The sequence below is a fragment of the Aspergillus welwitschiae genome (genome assembly GCF_003344945.1).
Source record: "Aspergillus welwitschiae strain CBS 139.54b unplaced genomic scaffold BDQ94scaffold_1, whole genome shotgun sequence".
Taxonomy (NCBI): Eukaryota; Fungi; Ascomycota; class Eurotiomycetes; order Eurotiales; family Aspergillaceae; genus Aspergillus; species Aspergillus welwitschiae.
Genome location: NW_020798695.1, coordinates 1,163,883 through 1,179,712, shown reverse-complemented (window position 1 = coordinate 1,179,712; position 15,830 = coordinate 1,163,883). Strand labels below are relative to the sequence as shown.

The 15,830-nt window shown below is 50.8% G+C and overlaps 8 protein-coding genes and 1 non-coding gene across 9 annotated transcripts; 4 read left to right on the top strand and 5 right to left on the bottom strand.

The window, feature by feature from the left end:
• Nucleotides 1-103: 103 nt before the first annotated feature.
• Nucleotides 104-1,007, bottom strand: BDQ94DRAFT_5303 (copper transporter family protein). Its single transcript, XM_026775984.1, has 3 exons — nucleotides 807-1,007; nucleotides 723-753; nucleotides 104-662 (listed from the first exon to the last, which is right to left on the bottom strand). Exons 1-3 carry the CDS (start codon nucleotides 855-857, stop codon nucleotides 160-162), a joined length of 585 nt encoding a protein of 194 aa, XP_026632433.1. The 5' UTR covers nucleotides 858-1,007; the 3' UTR covers nucleotides 104-159.
• On the top strand, nucleotides 983-3,100 carry BDQ94DRAFT_176926 (ferric reductase family protein; the record flags this gene model as incomplete). Its single annotated transcript, XM_026772782.1, has 1 exon — nucleotides 983-3,100. The coding sequence occupies one exon, from the start codon at nucleotides 983-985 to the stop codon at nucleotides 3,098-3,100; it is 2,118 nt and encodes a 705-aa protein (XP_026632432.1).
• A 1,174-nt stretch (nucleotides 3,101-4,274) lies between these two features.
• BDQ94DRAFT_156161 (S-adenosyl-L-methionine-dependent methyltransferase) lies at nucleotides 4,275-5,687 on the top strand (the record flags this gene model as incomplete). Its single annotated transcript, XM_026768591.1, has 5 exons — nucleotides 4,275-4,415; nucleotides 4,509-4,629; nucleotides 4,683-4,806; nucleotides 4,869-5,308; nucleotides 5,371-5,687. 5 exons carry the CDS (start codon nucleotides 4,275-4,277, stop codon nucleotides 5,685-5,687), a joined length of 1,143 nt encoding a protein of 380 aa, XP_026632431.1.
• Nucleotides 5,688-7,458: 1,771 nt separating this feature from the next.
• On the top strand, nucleotides 7,459-8,586 carry BDQ94DRAFT_5294 (uncharacterized protein). The gene is made up of 2 exons (XM_026775983.1): nucleotides 7,459-8,136; nucleotides 8,228-8,586. The coding sequence occupies exons 1-2, from the start codon at nucleotides 7,644-7,646 to the stop codon at nucleotides 8,377-8,379; spliced, it is 645 nt and encodes a 214-aa protein (XP_026632430.1). The 5' UTR covers nucleotides 7,459-7,643; the 3' UTR covers nucleotides 8,380-8,586.
• BDQ94DRAFT_t4 lies at nucleotides 8,513-8,583 on the bottom strand. Its single transcript has one exon. It is a non-coding gene; the product is annotated as a tRNA-Gly (tRNA).
• A 76-nt stretch (nucleotides 8,587-8,662) lies between the features above and the next one.
• Nucleotides 8,663-12,722, bottom strand: chsA (chitin synthase class I). The gene is made up of 6 exons (XM_026764191.1): nucleotides 12,121-12,722; nucleotides 11,676-11,851; nucleotides 9,974-11,611; nucleotides 9,526-9,927; nucleotides 8,981-9,478; nucleotides 8,663-8,931 (listed from the first exon to the last, which is right to left on the bottom strand). The coding sequence occupies exons 1-6, from the start codon at nucleotides 12,137-12,139 to the stop codon at nucleotides 8,917-8,919; spliced, it is 2,748 nt and encodes a 915-aa protein (XP_026632429.1). The 5' UTR covers nucleotides 12,140-12,722; the 3' UTR covers nucleotides 8,663-8,916.
• A 380-nt stretch (nucleotides 12,723-13,102) lies between these two features.
• BDQ94DRAFT_133020 (uncharacterized protein) lies at nucleotides 13,103-13,869 on the bottom strand. The gene has a single exon (XM_026764190.1). The coding sequence runs from the start codon at nucleotides 13,488-13,490 to the stop codon at nucleotides 13,302-13,304; it is 189 nt and encodes a 62-aa protein (XP_026632428.1). The 5' UTR covers nucleotides 13,491-13,869; the 3' UTR covers nucleotides 13,103-13,301.
• On the top strand, nucleotides 13,764-14,841 carry ltpA (tyrosine protein phosphatase LTP1). The gene is made up of 2 exons (XM_026775974.1): nucleotides 13,764-14,105; nucleotides 14,164-14,841. The coding sequence occupies exons 1-2, from the start codon at nucleotides 14,036-14,038 to the stop codon at nucleotides 14,727-14,729; spliced, it is 636 nt and encodes a 211-aa protein (XP_026632427.1). The 5' UTR covers nucleotides 13,764-14,035; the 3' UTR covers nucleotides 14,730-14,841.
• BDQ94DRAFT_5270 (demethoxyubiquinone hydroxylase family protein) lies at nucleotides 14,842-15,782 on the bottom strand. The gene has a single exon (XM_026775975.1). The coding sequence runs from the start codon at nucleotides 15,715-15,717 to the stop codon at nucleotides 14,953-14,955; it is 765 nt and encodes a 254-aa protein (XP_026632426.1). The 5' UTR covers nucleotides 15,718-15,782; the 3' UTR covers nucleotides 14,842-14,952.
• Between the last annotated feature and the right edge of the window lie 48 nt (nucleotides 15,783-15,830).

Here is a 15,830-nt window from a genome sequence, read left to right as displayed (position 1 = left end):
GCATCTCCAGGCAATAAGGCTATGATAATGAGGCAGCAACACCAATCATGACTAAGCACTCAACGGCCCCCTCCAATTTTACAGTTAAATTAATCTGAGACAATTTGAATCTCAAGACAAGATGGGCTTCGTTACACTATGAAATAAACTATACCCTAACTACCCACAACAACCCGTCGTCCACTCTTCTGTCTGTTTCCCCGGCTCCATCTCCATTGCCTTCGTCGCATCCGGTGTCCTGGCCCCCGGCCGCGCCACGACGACACGGTACTCGCCCCGGTCGCAGAACACCTTCCCCAGAAACGCGCCTAGGAAGATGGAGATGATCATGTACCCATTGTAGTACATGGCGATCAGCATGATAATGTAGGCGAGCCCGAACTGCAGCGTGTGCAGTAGCGCCCGCGCCAGCTGCTGCAGGGGACTGGCTCGGAAGGTAAGCACCGTTGGCCCGTGCTCCAGGCTGTCGCCGCAGAAAAACTGCATGCGGTCCGACGTTGATTGCGCTGCAACGTAGCGCTGGAATTGTCGCTGGAGATGCTCCTCGTATTGCTTGCTTAGGAGGCGGAGGAAGTCGAGCACAACGACGAGGAAGGCGACTGCGATGCATGAGACGGCGAATTGGCCCGCCGTGTTGATGTGCCAGGTGGAGGAGAGGAAACCTGCAATTGTTAGGGTTAAGATGGATAAGAGCTATACAGAGTCCTAAAATGGATTCATACAGGCATCGATTGTGGTCCAATTCCATAACATCTGCCATGCTGATTAGTCATCAGGTGTCAAGCAGAGGGTGAGAAGCGACGTACGGCTACCGAGCAGGCGCTCGAGTTGGAGCTGCTGGACATGTGCATGTCCATGGTGGTGGTGATGATGATGGTGACGGTGATGGTGTTGCAGGTTGGGGGACCAATGGAGAGGGGAATCGCACGGTCTACTTATACGAGGCGTGAAATGAGCAGATTATCACGTACGATGCTTGGCGATGAGCAGATATTGGCCTTGGCGACTCCACCGCGCCGAATCCACCCCCAATCATGAGGATATAGATATGGCCTCTGCCACCGGCTCGAGCACAACTGCAAATTTCCATCCCCGCTACACTTCCTCCACCATGGGACATATTCAGGACTTCTCCCAGGATTCCTCCCTGGAATACCACTGGGGGTATGTTGCCCGCCAGGTCCCCTGCACCAAAGATGCCGGTACCTGCGCCTATTTGGACGCGGTGTATCACGGCCACGATGTCAGCATGCTCTACAGCTTCATTCTGTGGGCGGTAATCGCGGGGATATTGTTTCTTTGGGCGTTGGGAGGACGCCTCGTTCGGTTTGATCGATCTGTGGCCAGGTCCTCCTCGCCCAAGCCCATCCGCCAGAGTGCTCCCTACCGTCTTTCGCGGACAATCCAGGCGCTTGTCCGGCGACATCTGCTCCCGGAAACCTTGCCCTGGGTGTTTGGACATACCACACGTCTGCAAGTCCTCATCTTCCTGATTCTCTCCGGGTATCTGCTGGTCTTCACCCTGGTGGGCATCACCTACAAGACCTGGGTCACTCCCATTAGCGGCAGTTCGCTCAACAACACACGCAGTGGACTGGGCCCGTGGGCAGACCGCATCGGCGTGCTGGCGTTCGCCCTCACGCCATTGTCCATCCTGCTCTCTAGCCGGGAGTCATTGCTTTCGTTGATCACGGGCGTTCCCTACCACCACTTCAACTTCCTCCACCGCTGGCTGGGATGGGTAATCTACATTCAGTCGGCCATGCACACCCTCGGCTGGACTATCGTTGAGGGGAAGCTCTACCAGCCGCAGCCCGCGCAATGGAACAGCTTCATCGCGCAGCCGTACATTATCTGGGGCATCGTGGCCATGATCCTGCTCTCCTTCCTAGTCTTCCACAGCACTAAGCGCGGCATCCAGCTGACGGGCTACGAGTTCTTCCGCAAGGCCCACTACGTAGTCGCCATGGTTTATGTCGGGGCCTGCTGGGCGCACTGGTCACACCTGTACTGCTGGATGCTGGCCTCGCTGGTGGTCTGGTTCCTGGACCGAGGGATCCGCCTCATTCGCGTCTTCGTGCTGCATCATCTGAACGTCCCGACCACGACATCGTCCACCACTGGGGGGTTGCACATCCCACACGCCGCCATCCAGTTGCACCCCAACCCGGACGATGGCGACATCATCCGCCTTGACTTCCACCATAATCACGACCCTTGGCACATCGGCCAGCACTTCTTCCTCTGCTTCCCGCAATTGAGTCTGTGGCAAGCCCACCCGCTCACCCCCTGCAGCGTGCCAGACACTTTACCCACCGGCCAGCCGCACACCTACATCATCCGCGCCCGGAAGGGACTGACGCGGGAATTGGCCCAAATCGCACGCATCTCGTCACAAGATTCTCAACCGAGTGACGGTGAGACCACCACTATGACGAGCGTCGGCCCGACCACCCCGGTGATTCTCTGTGGGCCTTACGGCCAGTCCATCATGGAGGAAACTACGACCGCTGGAAGCAGCAACCTCCTCTGCATTGCCGGCGGGACGGGCATCACCTTCGTGCTTCCCCCACTACTCCATTTACTCAGCAACACCTCCACCTCCAAATCCCAACCGACGCAGCTCCTCGAGCTCATCTGGATCATCCGCCGCAAGGCTGACACGCAATGGATCGCCCCGGAGCTCGACATCCTGCAGCGCCTGGCATCCACCCACCCGAACATGTTTCGAGTTCGCATCTTCGTGACGCGGGAGACAGCGCCAGTACCTGAGGTCTCCGACGTCGAGAAATCACCCTGCTGTACGGGAGCGAGTGCATCGGACTCTGGGGTTGCCGTGCAGTATACCCTCTCATCTGAAGACACTGCAGTCACTGGGACAGCGGCAGCGGCCCACAAGCATCCCAACCTCGAGAATATTGTCGAGGATTTTCTGGACCGGGTGGTCGATGGTCCGACACGGGTGCTCGCCAGCGGTCCGGCGGGAATGATTTCCACGCTGCGGACGGCGGTGGCGGGGCGGAATCGACCGGGAAGGGTGTGGCGTGGGGAGGAGCGGTGGGATGTGCAGTTGGTGCATGATGACCGGGTGGAGTGGTGATGAATGTTGTGTTGCGTTGTATATAGTTATCGTTATATGAGGATAGATTGCAGATATGAATGTGATACCCAGTTGCTATCTTTTGAGTTGCAAGTTGCATATGTTAAGTGCAGTGGAGTGGAGTCACTGTAGGGCTTAGTGCATGGTTCATGTTGGGAAGCTGAGCAGGGTATTATGCAAAGATTAGCGTATTGCTGTCCAGCTGATATCTCGAACATGTTCCTGACTATATGGAAGTGCTTATATGGTGATCGGTGATGGAGAGTGAAGCCCTGATTGGAAAGCATCCTGGCTACATCATGGATACTGTGCCATGGTATGAAATTTAGTTGCTTATGAGAGTATAGTTTCTGATTGGTTGAGAATTAAATGAACTGCTACTAGATCAGTATTAGCCAATCAACACGAGTCGTGTCCAAGCAGGTCCCGTAGAGTATTGGCAGTCCCAACGATTCAGGTCTGGATCTCTGAGGCTTTTGAGAATGTTGTTCTTGATCAGATTAAATGGTTCTTGATGTTTTGGAATTGATGTACTTACATATACCAAGACCTATGGGGATGCAATTATTGGGCTGCCGATTGAACCGACTACGCTGGCAATGTACGAAAATATTCATAATAGTCTAGAGAATGAGACATCGACGTAAGTGATGCGGACAGAAGATATTGATATATGGCCCCTACACAGTATCGCTAGACTAATACTGACGCCTGTCTGCCTTGATGGTGGGGGGTAGTTTGGGCGCAGCGCCGAGCCAAAAGCATCTCAGATTAAAAGGCACACGCCCCCATGTAACATGCGTTATAGTGTTGTATCAGTCGTACAGTTAGTGGCGCAGGGGTACAACGCATTGCAGTCAAATACTTCCACTACGTTAATCACAAACCTCCGGTGGGGGAAACTTACACTAATTTAGTGTCCAACTGCTTGTCAGATTTTAGCTGGACTATTTCTACGGCCGTGTGATAGAGACATTTGAGATCCTTGATCAATGAACGCTCGCTTCGGCTTTATCCGCTTCTTTCTTTTACCGGTTCCCTTTTTCTTTGAAGTTTTAAATCCTTCCCTCCATCCGCCTCTATTGCGATCTCGATGTACTTTTCTCTTTCTCTCAAAGAGCCTCTCTCCTGAACTTGAAAAACAAGGACTTAAGCTCCTAGACAAAGAACCAAGATGGAAGCTCTTGCCCAAGAAGTTCGCAGACTGGTCGAAGCTGGTGATGAAAAGACTCGCAAAGATGTCTTGGATGCCCTACAGAAGCTGAGTGTCTCAATTGAGACTCCGGACGACACTGTGCAGCGACTTACATTCTACGTACGTCTTTCTGCGCAATGCCCTCCCCCATTCCAAACAATCACAACAACAAGTTGAGATATACAGTTCTGAAACTAATTTTACTTCGTTAAGAACATGCAACTGGCCGGCATCCGTATTGGCATTGACCTGAAGCTCTTCGAGCTATTGCTTGAGGGTCCCCTTACTGTGGATGAGCTGAGCCAGAAGACGGGAGCCAATTCGGTCTTCCTTGGTAAGCCTCTGCTCAATATCTCTTCAAAACTGGATCTGAACTAAGCCTTTCAGCTCGTCTCTTGCGCTACTTGGCATCTTATTATGCAGTCGAGGAAGTCTCTAAAGATACCTTCACTGCATCGGGTATTTCGAAGACATTTTCCGTGTCTGGCCATCAAGCTGCGGTTGGTCATATGTAAGTCGATTGTCTAACCCCTCATTATCATGTACAATAAGACCTAACTTTACACTGGTCAGGTGGAACAACTGCGGTCAGATTATTCAAGTGCTTCCTAGTTGGCTCAAGGAGAACAATTATCCTGATATTCAGGACAATGTCAAAACTCCCTTCCAAAAAGCTCTCAACACCGATGTACCTGCTTTTATCTATATGCAGCAAAATCCTGAAGCTCTAGGCTATTTTGTTGAGCATATGATGGCTAACCGCGCCGGTATGCCTACTTTTCTGGACGCCTATCCAGTCTTGGAAAAGGCTACCGGCCTAAGCCCTGAAAGAGCCCTGTTCGTTGATATTGGAGGTGGCTTGGGACACCAAGCGATTAGCTTCAAGCAGCGCTACCCCCAGCTTGAGGGCCGAGTGATCGTCCAGGACCTTGCCCAAACTCTAGCTCACGCTATTGAGTTCCCTGGGGTGGAGAAACAGGTGTATGACTTCTTCACACCCCAGGTTGTGAAAGGTACAGTCCCTCTGTTAGAGCCCCTTTCCACGTTCATTGAGACTGATCTGTATACAATCCAGGTGCCAAATTCTACTATCTGCGGAACATCTTCCATGACTGGCCCGACCATAAAGTCCTAGAGATTATCAAAAACACAATCGAGGCCATGGCACCGGACTCATTGCTCTTGATTGACGAGATGGTACTGCCCAACACCGGGGTTCACTGGCAGCAGGCGCAATTGGATATGTTGATGATGGCTACCCTAGGTGCCCGGGAACGTACGGAGGAACAGTGGTATCGTCTGGCAGAAGAGGCTGGGCTGTCTATCAACAAAGTCTACACCTATACGGTGAGCTTGCGGGATAGTATCATTGAGGCTGTGCCCAAGGCCTAGTTTGCCTTTGTCGCCACCGTGGCCTCGTCGGGGTCCTGCACCGGCTGTCTCTGCCCTGCTTTCTTGTCGGCTGTGGCGGGTCTGCTCTCTGCGTGGCCCTCATCCTCTCGGACCGAGCGGCGTAGCCAACTATCTAATGTCAGCTTGACTAAGGAACTGTTGTGGATCTACTACCCCGGGCTGGGGTGGTCTGGATCGCCGCTCCATCGAACCCTTCTTGACCGGAATATTATAGTAATATTACGGTAAGACCGTGTTATGGACAGTAAATTCGGACGCCGAGTTCAGTTCAGATTCTCATATCAAGGAAATGCTAGATAAGTACTCCTATATTGAGGAGTCAAGAAGATACCGCATTTACCCATAATGAGGAATTACTTATAACCAGGATCTACTCTCTGGAATGTGGCCTTTACATTCTGCTCACCATACCGCACCAAGTAACAATACGGTTCCAAGGACTCGAGGAGCAATAAGACGAAGCGCTAAATTAGTGCTGATTTTCACGTCAAACTTGTATAGTAGCCCTTATACTCGGTTATAGACAAAGAGAATCCGGCTAGTCCAGATGCGCTAATTGGTTCATCCAAGCTAGGTTCCAATCAGCTAATGTCTTAAATGATCGAGCCAATCAACCATTAATTTACCATGCATTACTAGCAAGTTTGACTAGCTAGCGACGCTTAGCGTTCCGGACATGATGCTAAACATGGCTAGCCAGGAGCCCATTTCGATGATAAAGAGACAGCCATCTTTTGACTACTGCAGGCTATTCCCCCGTCGGTCCCCGTTTCATTAATGATGTCCAATCATGCCAGCGTGGGCTTTGTGATCTTGATCCTGGTAAGATTAATACTCCCCCAAACCCAACAACATTAGAGGACTTGGCTTTCTCGTTGTCTCCTGCGTCGCGCAATCTCGGATTATGAAAAAATGGCTGATTATTCTACAGGAGCACCCTGAGCAAATTGATAATATGTCGATTCCTGACACCCTATCACAGACCTGCCGGGGTTGGAATGATTTTAGCAATAAAGGCTTTGTATATGAGATTGATTCTGGGTTATGATGATATTGTTGACATATAAGAGCTCATTTGTTCGAGGGGGGCCGGGGGTAGGGATGAATAGGCAAAGCAAAACTTATACGAATTTACTACTATTTCATACTGCTGTTTTTGGAGAGAGTCTTAATTGTCGGCCCGTCAGCTGTAAATCAAGTCTTTCAAACAAATATCTAGGCAAATAGTGTAGTCTAGAAGGTCTGACAAGCTATATTCATATCCTATCATAAATGTAGGCAACATGAAAACGTTATGAGTAAATTGAGTATTTCTACTAGGAAAAAAGGGTAGTTTAGAAGATACACCACACAGCAGTAGTATCCTCAGGGTAGTACTGAACCTTGTGGGGGCACTGCAGAGATCATTCAAGAAAGTTGAGGTGCCTGCTACCGCTCAGGACAATTCAGGCCGAACACTAACTCAGTCATTAAGCTGCAGGTCCTTGCAGTGGTAGTATACCTTTCGCGAGACCCATTCATGACCTTTAGAACTCAGATTTCTCCATGTGGTTGCTTGTATTGTAGTAAGGTGAATTATTTATAACCGCTCATCCAGATACCGTACAACAACCCAGTATCCCCACTATGCATATCCGACGAAGACTCCCACAACAAAAAATCAAACCAATCAAACCTCTACAATAATATTCAATTACATCTTCTACCAATTCGACCCTACAGAGCAAAAAAGTTCCAGAACAACGAACAACCAAAGTACTAACCTAACCTCCACCCACCAGTTGCCCGTCCCGCCTCCCGCCGAGCCGCACGCATGCATGCATCAACCATCATCCCCACACCTCCTTAAACTTACCTAACCACACCCCAATCTCTCTCATCCCCGAAACCCGATTCCATCTCATCATCCCCAAGATAAAAAAGGAACCTCCCAAAATGGACCCAGAAACAGACCCCTCCACCCCCCCCGTAATCAACTACATTCTCTCCTTCCTTCTAGTCGGGGTAGCCTGGGGCTTCACAACCCCTTTCATCCGGCGCGCAGCCGCGGACTTTGCAGCCCGCCAACAGCAAAACCAGCAACAGGACGACAACAACAACAACATCAGCATCAACAGTAATGACAATGTCCCTCTGACACCTGTTACTCCCGAATACACCGATGAAGCACGTCCCGAAGAAGGAGGAGAAGAAAGCGAGGAAGATAATCCTCCCCCAGCCACCCACCAAGAACAACAGCAGCAACAGCAGCAGCAACAACCAGCATGGATGCAGCAAAACCAGCAGAAACCTCCCTCCTGGCTGCGCAAAAAGATCACTACTTTATTCTGGACAGTGGTGAATTTGCTTCGCACGCCTGCGTACTCTATCCCCCTCGTTGTGAATTTAACGGGGAGTGTGTGGTTCTTCTTGTTGGTGGGGAAGCATGGTATGTTTTCTACATTATTCCATAGATCTATTTATTTTTGAGGTGATATGGGGTGGTATGGATGTGAGAATATGCTAATGATGATGTATAGAGTTATCGTTGACCGTTCCCCTCGCCAACTCCAGTGCTTTTTTGTTCACGGTGCTCGGGGAATGGTATGTTGAGAGGAAGGTGATTGAGCGCGAGACGTGGTTGGGGATGGCGTTGGTGTTGGGCGGGATTGCGCTTTGTGTTATGGCTTAGCTTTTCTTTTTTACCTAGTGCTTAAAGTGTTTTATGGGTTTGTAGGGGTGTTATCGTATAGTAGTATCTCAAGTTGGTGTGGTTGTTGATTGGTTGAAGTTGAAGGGAGGAAAAAATAAAACACAAAAAGATGTGCATCATCCGTGAATCGAACACGGGCCTCATCGATGGCAACGATGAATTCTACCACTAGACCAATGATGCTGCTGTTATATCATGTTTGCTAGATTTTGACAAATAAGCCAGGGGCAATTTTAAATAAGGCTATTCAAGGCTATTGTCTCCATGTGCTTCTCTTCCTTACAGAGTACATTATTGTAGTTGTATCGTTGTAAGTGCCAATATCCTCGCATCATATGTCATATGTTACATAAAACTAAAGAACTATCTATCATATCAACAATCGGGTATTCCATCGCCCCGTGTATCATGAAACCATCATTGCTTGTCATCATCATACCATACCGAGCCTGCAGCGGTATGCTGTCTGTATGTCTGTCTTGTTTGTCCATCTAAGCCGACTAGTAGAACGCCAGATTAAACACCGCGGAACTAAACCCTCGTTAGCGAGATTCACATCTTCAGAGTCTGGAAAACTTACCATCCGCACAGTCAAGAACCACATCGCTCCCAAGAACTTGAAAAGTGACAATCCCGCTACACTCCACAGCACCACCGCCATGTAGATCGTGGCGCGCGTGTTCTCCGTCGTTTCCTGGTCGCTGCTGAACTCCTCGAGACCAGCCGCGCTGAGCACCACCGCGGCCAGGGCAAAGTTGCAAAACACCCACACCAGCACGACCGCACTACGGAATCCCTTGTAGTAGTCGGCCTGGCGGTCTTCCTCGGAGACAATGTTCTCCTCCTTAGGTGGCTTATTTGCGAATTTGGCCAGCTCGGCTTCGTATTGCGCGTTCAGATCGCCGTCATCCTGGGGAATGTTGACGTCCACCTTGCCGCCGGGCTTGAGGTTCGCGGACGGCAGTTTCTCGGCCTTGTCGTCTCCTTTCGTACCCCATGTGATATCGTGGGTGTTACAGAAGGCGTAGATGTTGAGCACGTTGATGTAGGTCGGAGTGAGGAGAATGTATTGGATGAACTGTTTCGGTTAGAAGATATAGACATTGGTAGAGCTGCAATACTTACGGAGGTAAACATGTGCCAAGGGTCCATGAAGATGAACGAGGCGAGGAACCACATCACGTAGGTGGAACCGAGAGACACGATAATCGAAAAGAATTGGTAGTTCGTGAAAAGATCCGAGAAGGTGAATCCGTTCTGCTGTACTTGTGATTGGATCGACTTTACGGTCACAAAAACCGCTGCGAATGCCAGGTATATCATGATGCCAATCCAGAAATAGACCATCGTCATATAGAATTTGTTCGATCCACCGGGGCGGTTACCGAGTGCCAGAACAAAGCAAGTTACCAAGGTCGCGAGGTATAGCCATTCGAATACTACGCCAAGCACTTTACCAACTGTGCCCAGCAGGTCGTCATCGCCCAGGTACGCCGTAAGAATATGAAAAACCAGGAAGAAATTGCCCTGTTCCTGTTAGTGATGATTCATCTGAGAGGGTTGGGCTACTTACAATGCCAAACCACGCGAACAGCATGTTGATGGTCTGATAGATGAACTCGATGAACAGCATGAACTTCCGCATGAAGCTATGGTCGCTTCGCCAAATCTGATAGAAGTGCGCAATGGCATAGACAGCAGCGAAGAAACTGCCGTTCAGCCAACGACGACGCTGAAGAATAAACTCGGCCATCCGGTCTGGAACATCGGTCTCGCCGTTAGACGACTTTACGTATCGCAGCAGCCAGCGGCAGTTGCGCTTCGAGACAATCTCGAAGCAAAGAATACGATCTTCGGCCAGGTACATATTTGCCGTGAAAATACCAGCATTAGCACCGTGCATCTTCTCTCCCAGGAAATACCGCTCGAGCGGACCTTGTCCGTTCTTGTCGTTCTGCAGCGCAACGTATCGGTAGGCAGAGAAGGCACCCGGAAGGACGGAAATGAATCCGAACGCAGACTCCAGCGGCTTATCAAGGATGTTACTGAGCTTGTACTCGAAGTTCTGCCCGGCAACCAACGGGTTGAGCAGCTTCTTTCCATGCGACAACATGACCTTGATCTCACCACAAGCACCTCCACACATCGGGTCAACATCGAAGGCCTTCCAAAGATGGTAGATCGAGTCCTTTCCGGGCCGGGTACCCGCGTCCAACAGAACGCAGATATTGGGATCCAGCACGCGACCAAACGCCTGGAAGAACCAGCGGTGCGAGTTGATCTTCTTCTGGTTCTTTTCCTTCAGACAAAAGATCATCTGAACGGGGCATCCAGTCCGAGGCTTGAGGCTAACCTGGCCTCCCTTCAACTCTAGACCCACCTGCGTGGTATATTCGTAGATGTGTGCTGTGACATCCTTGCCGTTAACTTGCTGCTTGGCAATTCCATCCTGATAGCATCCCAAACCAGCAAGGACAGCGCGCGTTCGCGGATTGATCTTCGCACGACCGTCACTGATGACACACACCACAATCTTCTTCCAGGCATCTTTGCCCCACGTCTTGCTTGATGTCCTGGAGCACATGTACTCAATGTTCTTGAATACACCGATCATCGTCCGAGCGAAGAGGAAATCATCCTCATTGTACATGGTGACCGCGATGAAAAGCTCCGTGTGCCGAGGTTTGGCGAAAAGCTTCTGACGCAGAGTAAAGCGCTCCTCGAAGAAGTCGGCTGGATCGCACGTGGCGGCCGAATAACGCATGTGCGTGAACTCATCTCGACCTGGGGGTTCGGCGTGAGGGACCTGGCTGAGCAGAGCGGGCGCAATCGGGCAATCCAGCACGAGGTTACCGTTGAAGAGTTGCACCTCTTTGACGGTCTTCCATCGACGAACCGGCGCCGGACTAGGCGTGGGTGCGATCGTGGGCTCTTCTTCATACTCATCGGCATAAGGATCCGGCCCAAATGGGTTATCTGGTTGTAGGATAGGGACCCGATCGTCGGTATATGATTGCTGATGCTCGGGATACTGCCCCAAGTCATAGTCTTCATGCGGCGTTACCGCCGGCTGGTAAGGTTGGGTATAGTAAGCGTCGTGATGCGCTTCTGGGTCAAGGGAGTATTCGTATCCAGGGTAGGCATTAGGGTGGTGGTGATCTTCGTAGACTTCGTTATGACCATAAGAGTTTGGGAGTCTCTCGACCGAGTACTAGTTAACGAGCATGGAAATCAGCATCATCATCATCATTCACAACTCCAGAAAACATCCGTACCGTTGGTTGTTCTGCCAGCCGATCGCTAGAGGGCATCTCCAGGTGTTCGCGAGGCGCATAGGGATTATCGGAAAGCTGGTAGGCGTTTAATGGCCGGCCCGGTGACGGGGATCGAGCATCGAGATGGTGAGGATTCATCATGGGGGTGTGACTGTCTTCCTCCCCGTAGGGGTCTCCTGCACTCGACGGTCAGTGTACACGCCTTATGCGGGATGCGCAATTGAGAGTGGAATGGCGGTGCGACGATGACAGCACAACAGACACAAAATGTCTGTAGCTCCTCGCATGCAGATACGAGCAATTTCCCTCGTATAGTAAGGCTCGCTCCCGACACTAGGGTTTCAGGAGGGAAATTGATGCGGAGAAGGGAGAGAATGCGCGACAACTCACAGCCGCGCAATCTGTCCCAAGTAGACCAGCAGCGGAGAAATGATTAAGAACCTACCCAAGCGATTATAGGACATTATGGCCGATAGTGCCTCGGACAATTAAGCGTTCCAATAAACCAGCCCCCTTTGTGAATTCCTGGCTAAGGGGGGGAAATCGAGATTGGAGATTGCGCCAGGAGGGACTGGGGGAATGTGGGAATCGGCGAGCGTTCAAGTCGCTGCGATAGCGCAGAGGCTCCGTCGCTGACGGGAGTTTCAGATTCGGATAGGCGAGTCTGAATTATGGGGAAATAAGGGACGGACGGGACAGGAGAAGGAAGAGGGGAAATGAAGAATGATCAAAGTAATAAACGAGGTCAGGATGTCAGAAAGAAAGAATGGTTGAACCGATCTTTGGCAGACGACAGCTTTTTTGGGCTGTGGGCTTTGCTCGTGACGGCGGTTCGGTCTCGTCGCCGCAGCGCCACGGACAGGAACACTAATCCGTTGTACTAACAAATAACTAACACTGCAGGATGAGGGTGGGAAAAAGATGAAGCCCGTTGACCAAGGAACCGCGGGGACGATCAATGACGACGAGCAGATTGGGATAGATTGAAGAGTCCGGCAGAGCACAAAGTACGAATCAGCGCGAGGATCAGCCTCTCTAGTCAAGTGGATTCGCTCTCTTACTTGCCTTTATTGGGCCATCCCGACCGAAGTTGGGGTCATAACAAAAGAATGTGTGTCTCCACTCGCGTTTCTACAGGCACCCACGAGGCACACGGCGCCTTTGATATTGCATGATTTTTCTGGCTATTAAGCTATGGATTGATGAACTACATGCTATCAATTTTCATGGTGTACCTGAGTCCCACTAGAACCTCACAAGACAATTGTCCGACTTTCTGTCCCCTGAAACAATCCGCCCAAACACCCATGGATACTGAGTTTTGGCTCCATGGCTCATCGGAACTCCACTCTATCACTGGGCCAACAGCTGATCGGCCCCCAGGTGTCACAGCCACGGGTTGCGTGGCGGTGTCTGACAATTCTTGTGTTGAACACGTTAGACAGCAGGGTTCAATGGTCGCGCTTATGGATCATGTTCTTTTTATAACCTGCAGGCAGCTTGGCTGTCTCTGATGGGGTGGGAAAAGCAGCTGCCTGTTTGCATCTCGGATCATACAGCCCTGCGCGACGTCATAGTTGGCGGAGGGTCTCACTTTAATTCATCGGACTAAGAACAGTCTAGTTACTAGTTAGACTGTGGTGTGGGTATATAAAAGCACTGTGAAAATGGTGGATTGACAAGGCATATCATTTGCCATCGACGGCACAGATACGCGTAACATCGCAATGCTTCATCAAATTTTAAGTAGATGCTGCCTGAATGTTCCCGTGCTTTGTTCATGTAGTAGATAGTAAATGCCCGGTGTGCTATCATTCTTAGGCAGCCAAAGCTGCCCCGAAAGAATATTGAAATACAGGATCCTACGAGTTCGCGAGAAGATTAGCACAAATGGCTTTATGTGAGTAAATATTTAGACTAGATATACTTCTAACATTACTAGAATCTATAGCATATGACTTTTACGTCTTCAAATGCGACGCCTGCTGGGTCGGCATTTGTAGCTGCCATGCTAGCACGTCTCTACTGAATTCTCGCAGTCCTTCCACGATGTCTGTCTATATTTTAGCGCGCACTAGACTGCATATGCAAACAACATGCACCAAGACGAAGGAAAGACAGAGCCAAACTTGATGTGGGAGGAATCTGGCGCAACATAATCACAATGCGCGGTCGCCTCAGGAATCAGGCACGGACCACCGCCCTCCGCTATCGATAAAGATTCTGCTCCAAATCCCCGCCACCATCAATAATTAATCACCACTACTGAATCAATTCCTCTCTACATTCAACCAGAACTCATTCATCATTCTTTCAAGTTATAGATTTTCCAATAGAAAATTTCAACAAATAGAACCACCATGACTGTCACAAAGTCTACCCCCGCTGGCGGGCAAGTCAATGTCCTCTTCGTTTGTCTCGGCAACATCTGTACTGGTCTCCCCGCATTATGGTGTAAACTGCACCGCAAGCTAACCCAACCACCCAGGTCGTTCTCCCATGGCAGAAGGGGTTTTCCGCAATGTCGCAGCCTCCCATCCCCTAATCAATGAAATCGATTCCGCCGGCACAGGTGCCTACCACGCCGGCGAAGATCCCGATTCTCGCACCATGTCCACGCTCCGTCGCCACAACATTCGCAATTACAACCATGCCGCCCGCAAAGTCACCAAGCAGGACTTCCTCGACTTTGACTACCTCCTTGCAATGGATAAATATAACCTGCGCGATCTGTTGGATGTTCGTGAGTCGGTTCTGGCATCTATGAACAAGTCTGGCCCCGCATCGCATGGCACCAAGGGTACCCGGGCAGCGACTGCGGCATCCCTTGCCGCGAGCGGGGAAGCAGGCGCCAAGGTTGCGGAGGTCCGTCTATTCGGCGACTTTGGTACCGGTGGTGTCTTGCACGAGCGCGTCGGCGGAGGTGAGGTTGTCCAGGATCCCTACTATGGTGGGGTCAACGGCTTCGAGGAGGTTTATCAGCAGGTGACGCGCTTTTCGAAAAGCTTCCTGGAGTACTTGGAAAAGAACCAGAGCTCGGAGTCGGAGAACTAAGTTAGAGGGGGCTATAGAGAGCTTGACTTTCATAGAGTGTGCCGTGTGATAGAAGCAGTCGGGCGCGTTTGGTTGTAGATACCCAGTTATAGACTCGCTGAGCGAATAGTCAGGCCTTTACACGAAGTTATACAAGTGTGACAAACCAAGATGATAATAATACAGAATTTATCGTACATTTACTATTTTTGACCGTCCTGCTTTAGGACCTCCCAAAGTGTGCTCACACCCGTTCGCTGATTTTGATGGCTGCCTTGCACCCGTAGCGGATGACATTGACCAGCGGATCGTATGGACGAGCTTCCTTCGCGTCGTTCTCAACAGCATGATCCAGATGCTCCAGCTCCTCGTCGCGAATTCGTCGGAAAGTTGCCAGCATTTCCTCCAATTCTTCATCCAGCTCTTCGCCCCGACTTTCAGCCTCCGCTTTCCAGGACAGGATCTCCCGTACTTGATCATTATAGTGGGACCCAATCTCGGTTTCTACAGCTTCAGTACACGCCATTGCCGCCTCGCGTCCCATCATTCCGGTAGACCAGCCCAGGAACGTCGCTGCAACCTCCCATACCGGATACATCGCCGTCGGCCGTACGCGGTGTTTCGCAATGAGATGGTTAAACGTATCAAAGTGCCCCGCTTCCTGATCGTACATATGTTTCATCAAGGGCCGTAGGTGAGGATGAGAGCGCACGACTTGTGGTGTTTGCGCCGTGTAAATTAAGGTGGCCGCTAGCTCGCCGGCCTGGTTGACGCGGAGGGCTCGGTCGAGAAACTCGCGTTGTTGCTGATTAAGAACATATTTTGGTTTCGATGATCCGGATGTCTGCTGTGACACGGAGGGATTCTCTGCGGACTGCCGTGTAGCTGTAGAATTATACTGGCGACAAGTTTGTAAAGTGGAAGGCGCGAGAAAGTCGAGGACGGCGGGAGGTGTAGGCCGAAGGGAAGGGGCTAGTGGAGCCCTTCGGAGCAATCTGAGGGCCTTCATGATAAAGATGAAATATCCAACGGTCAATTGAAAGGTCGTTCAAGGGCTCAGGGCGAGGTTTAAGGCCGCGGAGGAATGCCACCAGCAGCCATGAGTTCCGAGGTGGTCCAACC

What these genes read in the sequence shown, in the direction of transcription:
- BDQ94DRAFT_5303 (XM_026775984.1), bottom strand. Translation starts at nt 857, where the DNA reads ATGGACATGCACATGTCCAGCAGCTCCAACTCGAGCGCCTGCTCGGTA. An exon ending in CGAGCGCCTGCTCGGTAGCC is followed by an intron (nt 754 to 806) that starts GTACGTCGCTTC and finishes TCAGCATGGCAG; the next exon opens with ATGTTATGGAATTGGACCAC. An exon ending in TTGGACCACAATCGATGCCT is followed by an intron (nt 663 to 722) that starts GTATGAATCCAT and finishes TAACAATTGCAG; the next exon opens with GTTTCCTCTCCTCCACCTGG.
- BDQ94DRAFT_5294 (XM_026775983.1), top strand. Translation starts at nt 7,644, where the DNA reads ATGGACCCAGAAACAGACCCCTCCACCCCCCCCGTAATCAACTACATT. An exon ending in CTTGTTGGTGGGGAAGCATG is followed by an intron (nt 8,137 to 8,227) that starts GTATGTTTTCTA and finishes GATGATGTATAG; the next exon opens with AGTTATCGTTGACCGTTCCC.
- chsA (XM_026764191.1), bottom strand. An exon ending in TGTTCGCGTGGTTTGGCATT is followed by an intron (nt 9,928 to 9,973) that starts GTAAGTAGCCCA and finishes TAACAGGAACAG; the next exon opens with GGCAATTTCTTCCTGGTTTT. An exon ending in CTTGGCACATGTTTACCTCC is followed by an intron (nt 9,479 to 9,525) that starts GTAAGTATTGCA and finishes TAACCGAAACAG; the next exon opens with TTCATCCAATACATTCTCCT.
- BDQ94DRAFT_133020 (XM_026764190.1), bottom strand. Translation starts at nt 13,490, where the DNA reads ATGATAGCACACCGGGCATTTACTATCTACTACATGAACAAAGCACGG.
- ltpA (XM_026775974.1), top strand. Translation starts at nt 14,036, where the DNA reads ATGACTGTCACAAAGTCTACCCCCGCTGGCGGGCAAGTCAATGTCCTC. An exon ending in CGTTTGTCTCGGCAACATCT is followed by an intron (nt 14,106 to 14,163) that starts GTACTGGTCTCC and finishes CCAACCACCCAG; the next exon opens with GTCGTTCTCCCATGGCAGAA.
- BDQ94DRAFT_5270 (XM_026775975.1), bottom strand. Translation starts at nt 15,717, where the DNA reads ATGAAGGCCCTCAGATTGCTCCGAAGGGCTCCACTAGCCCCTTCCCTT.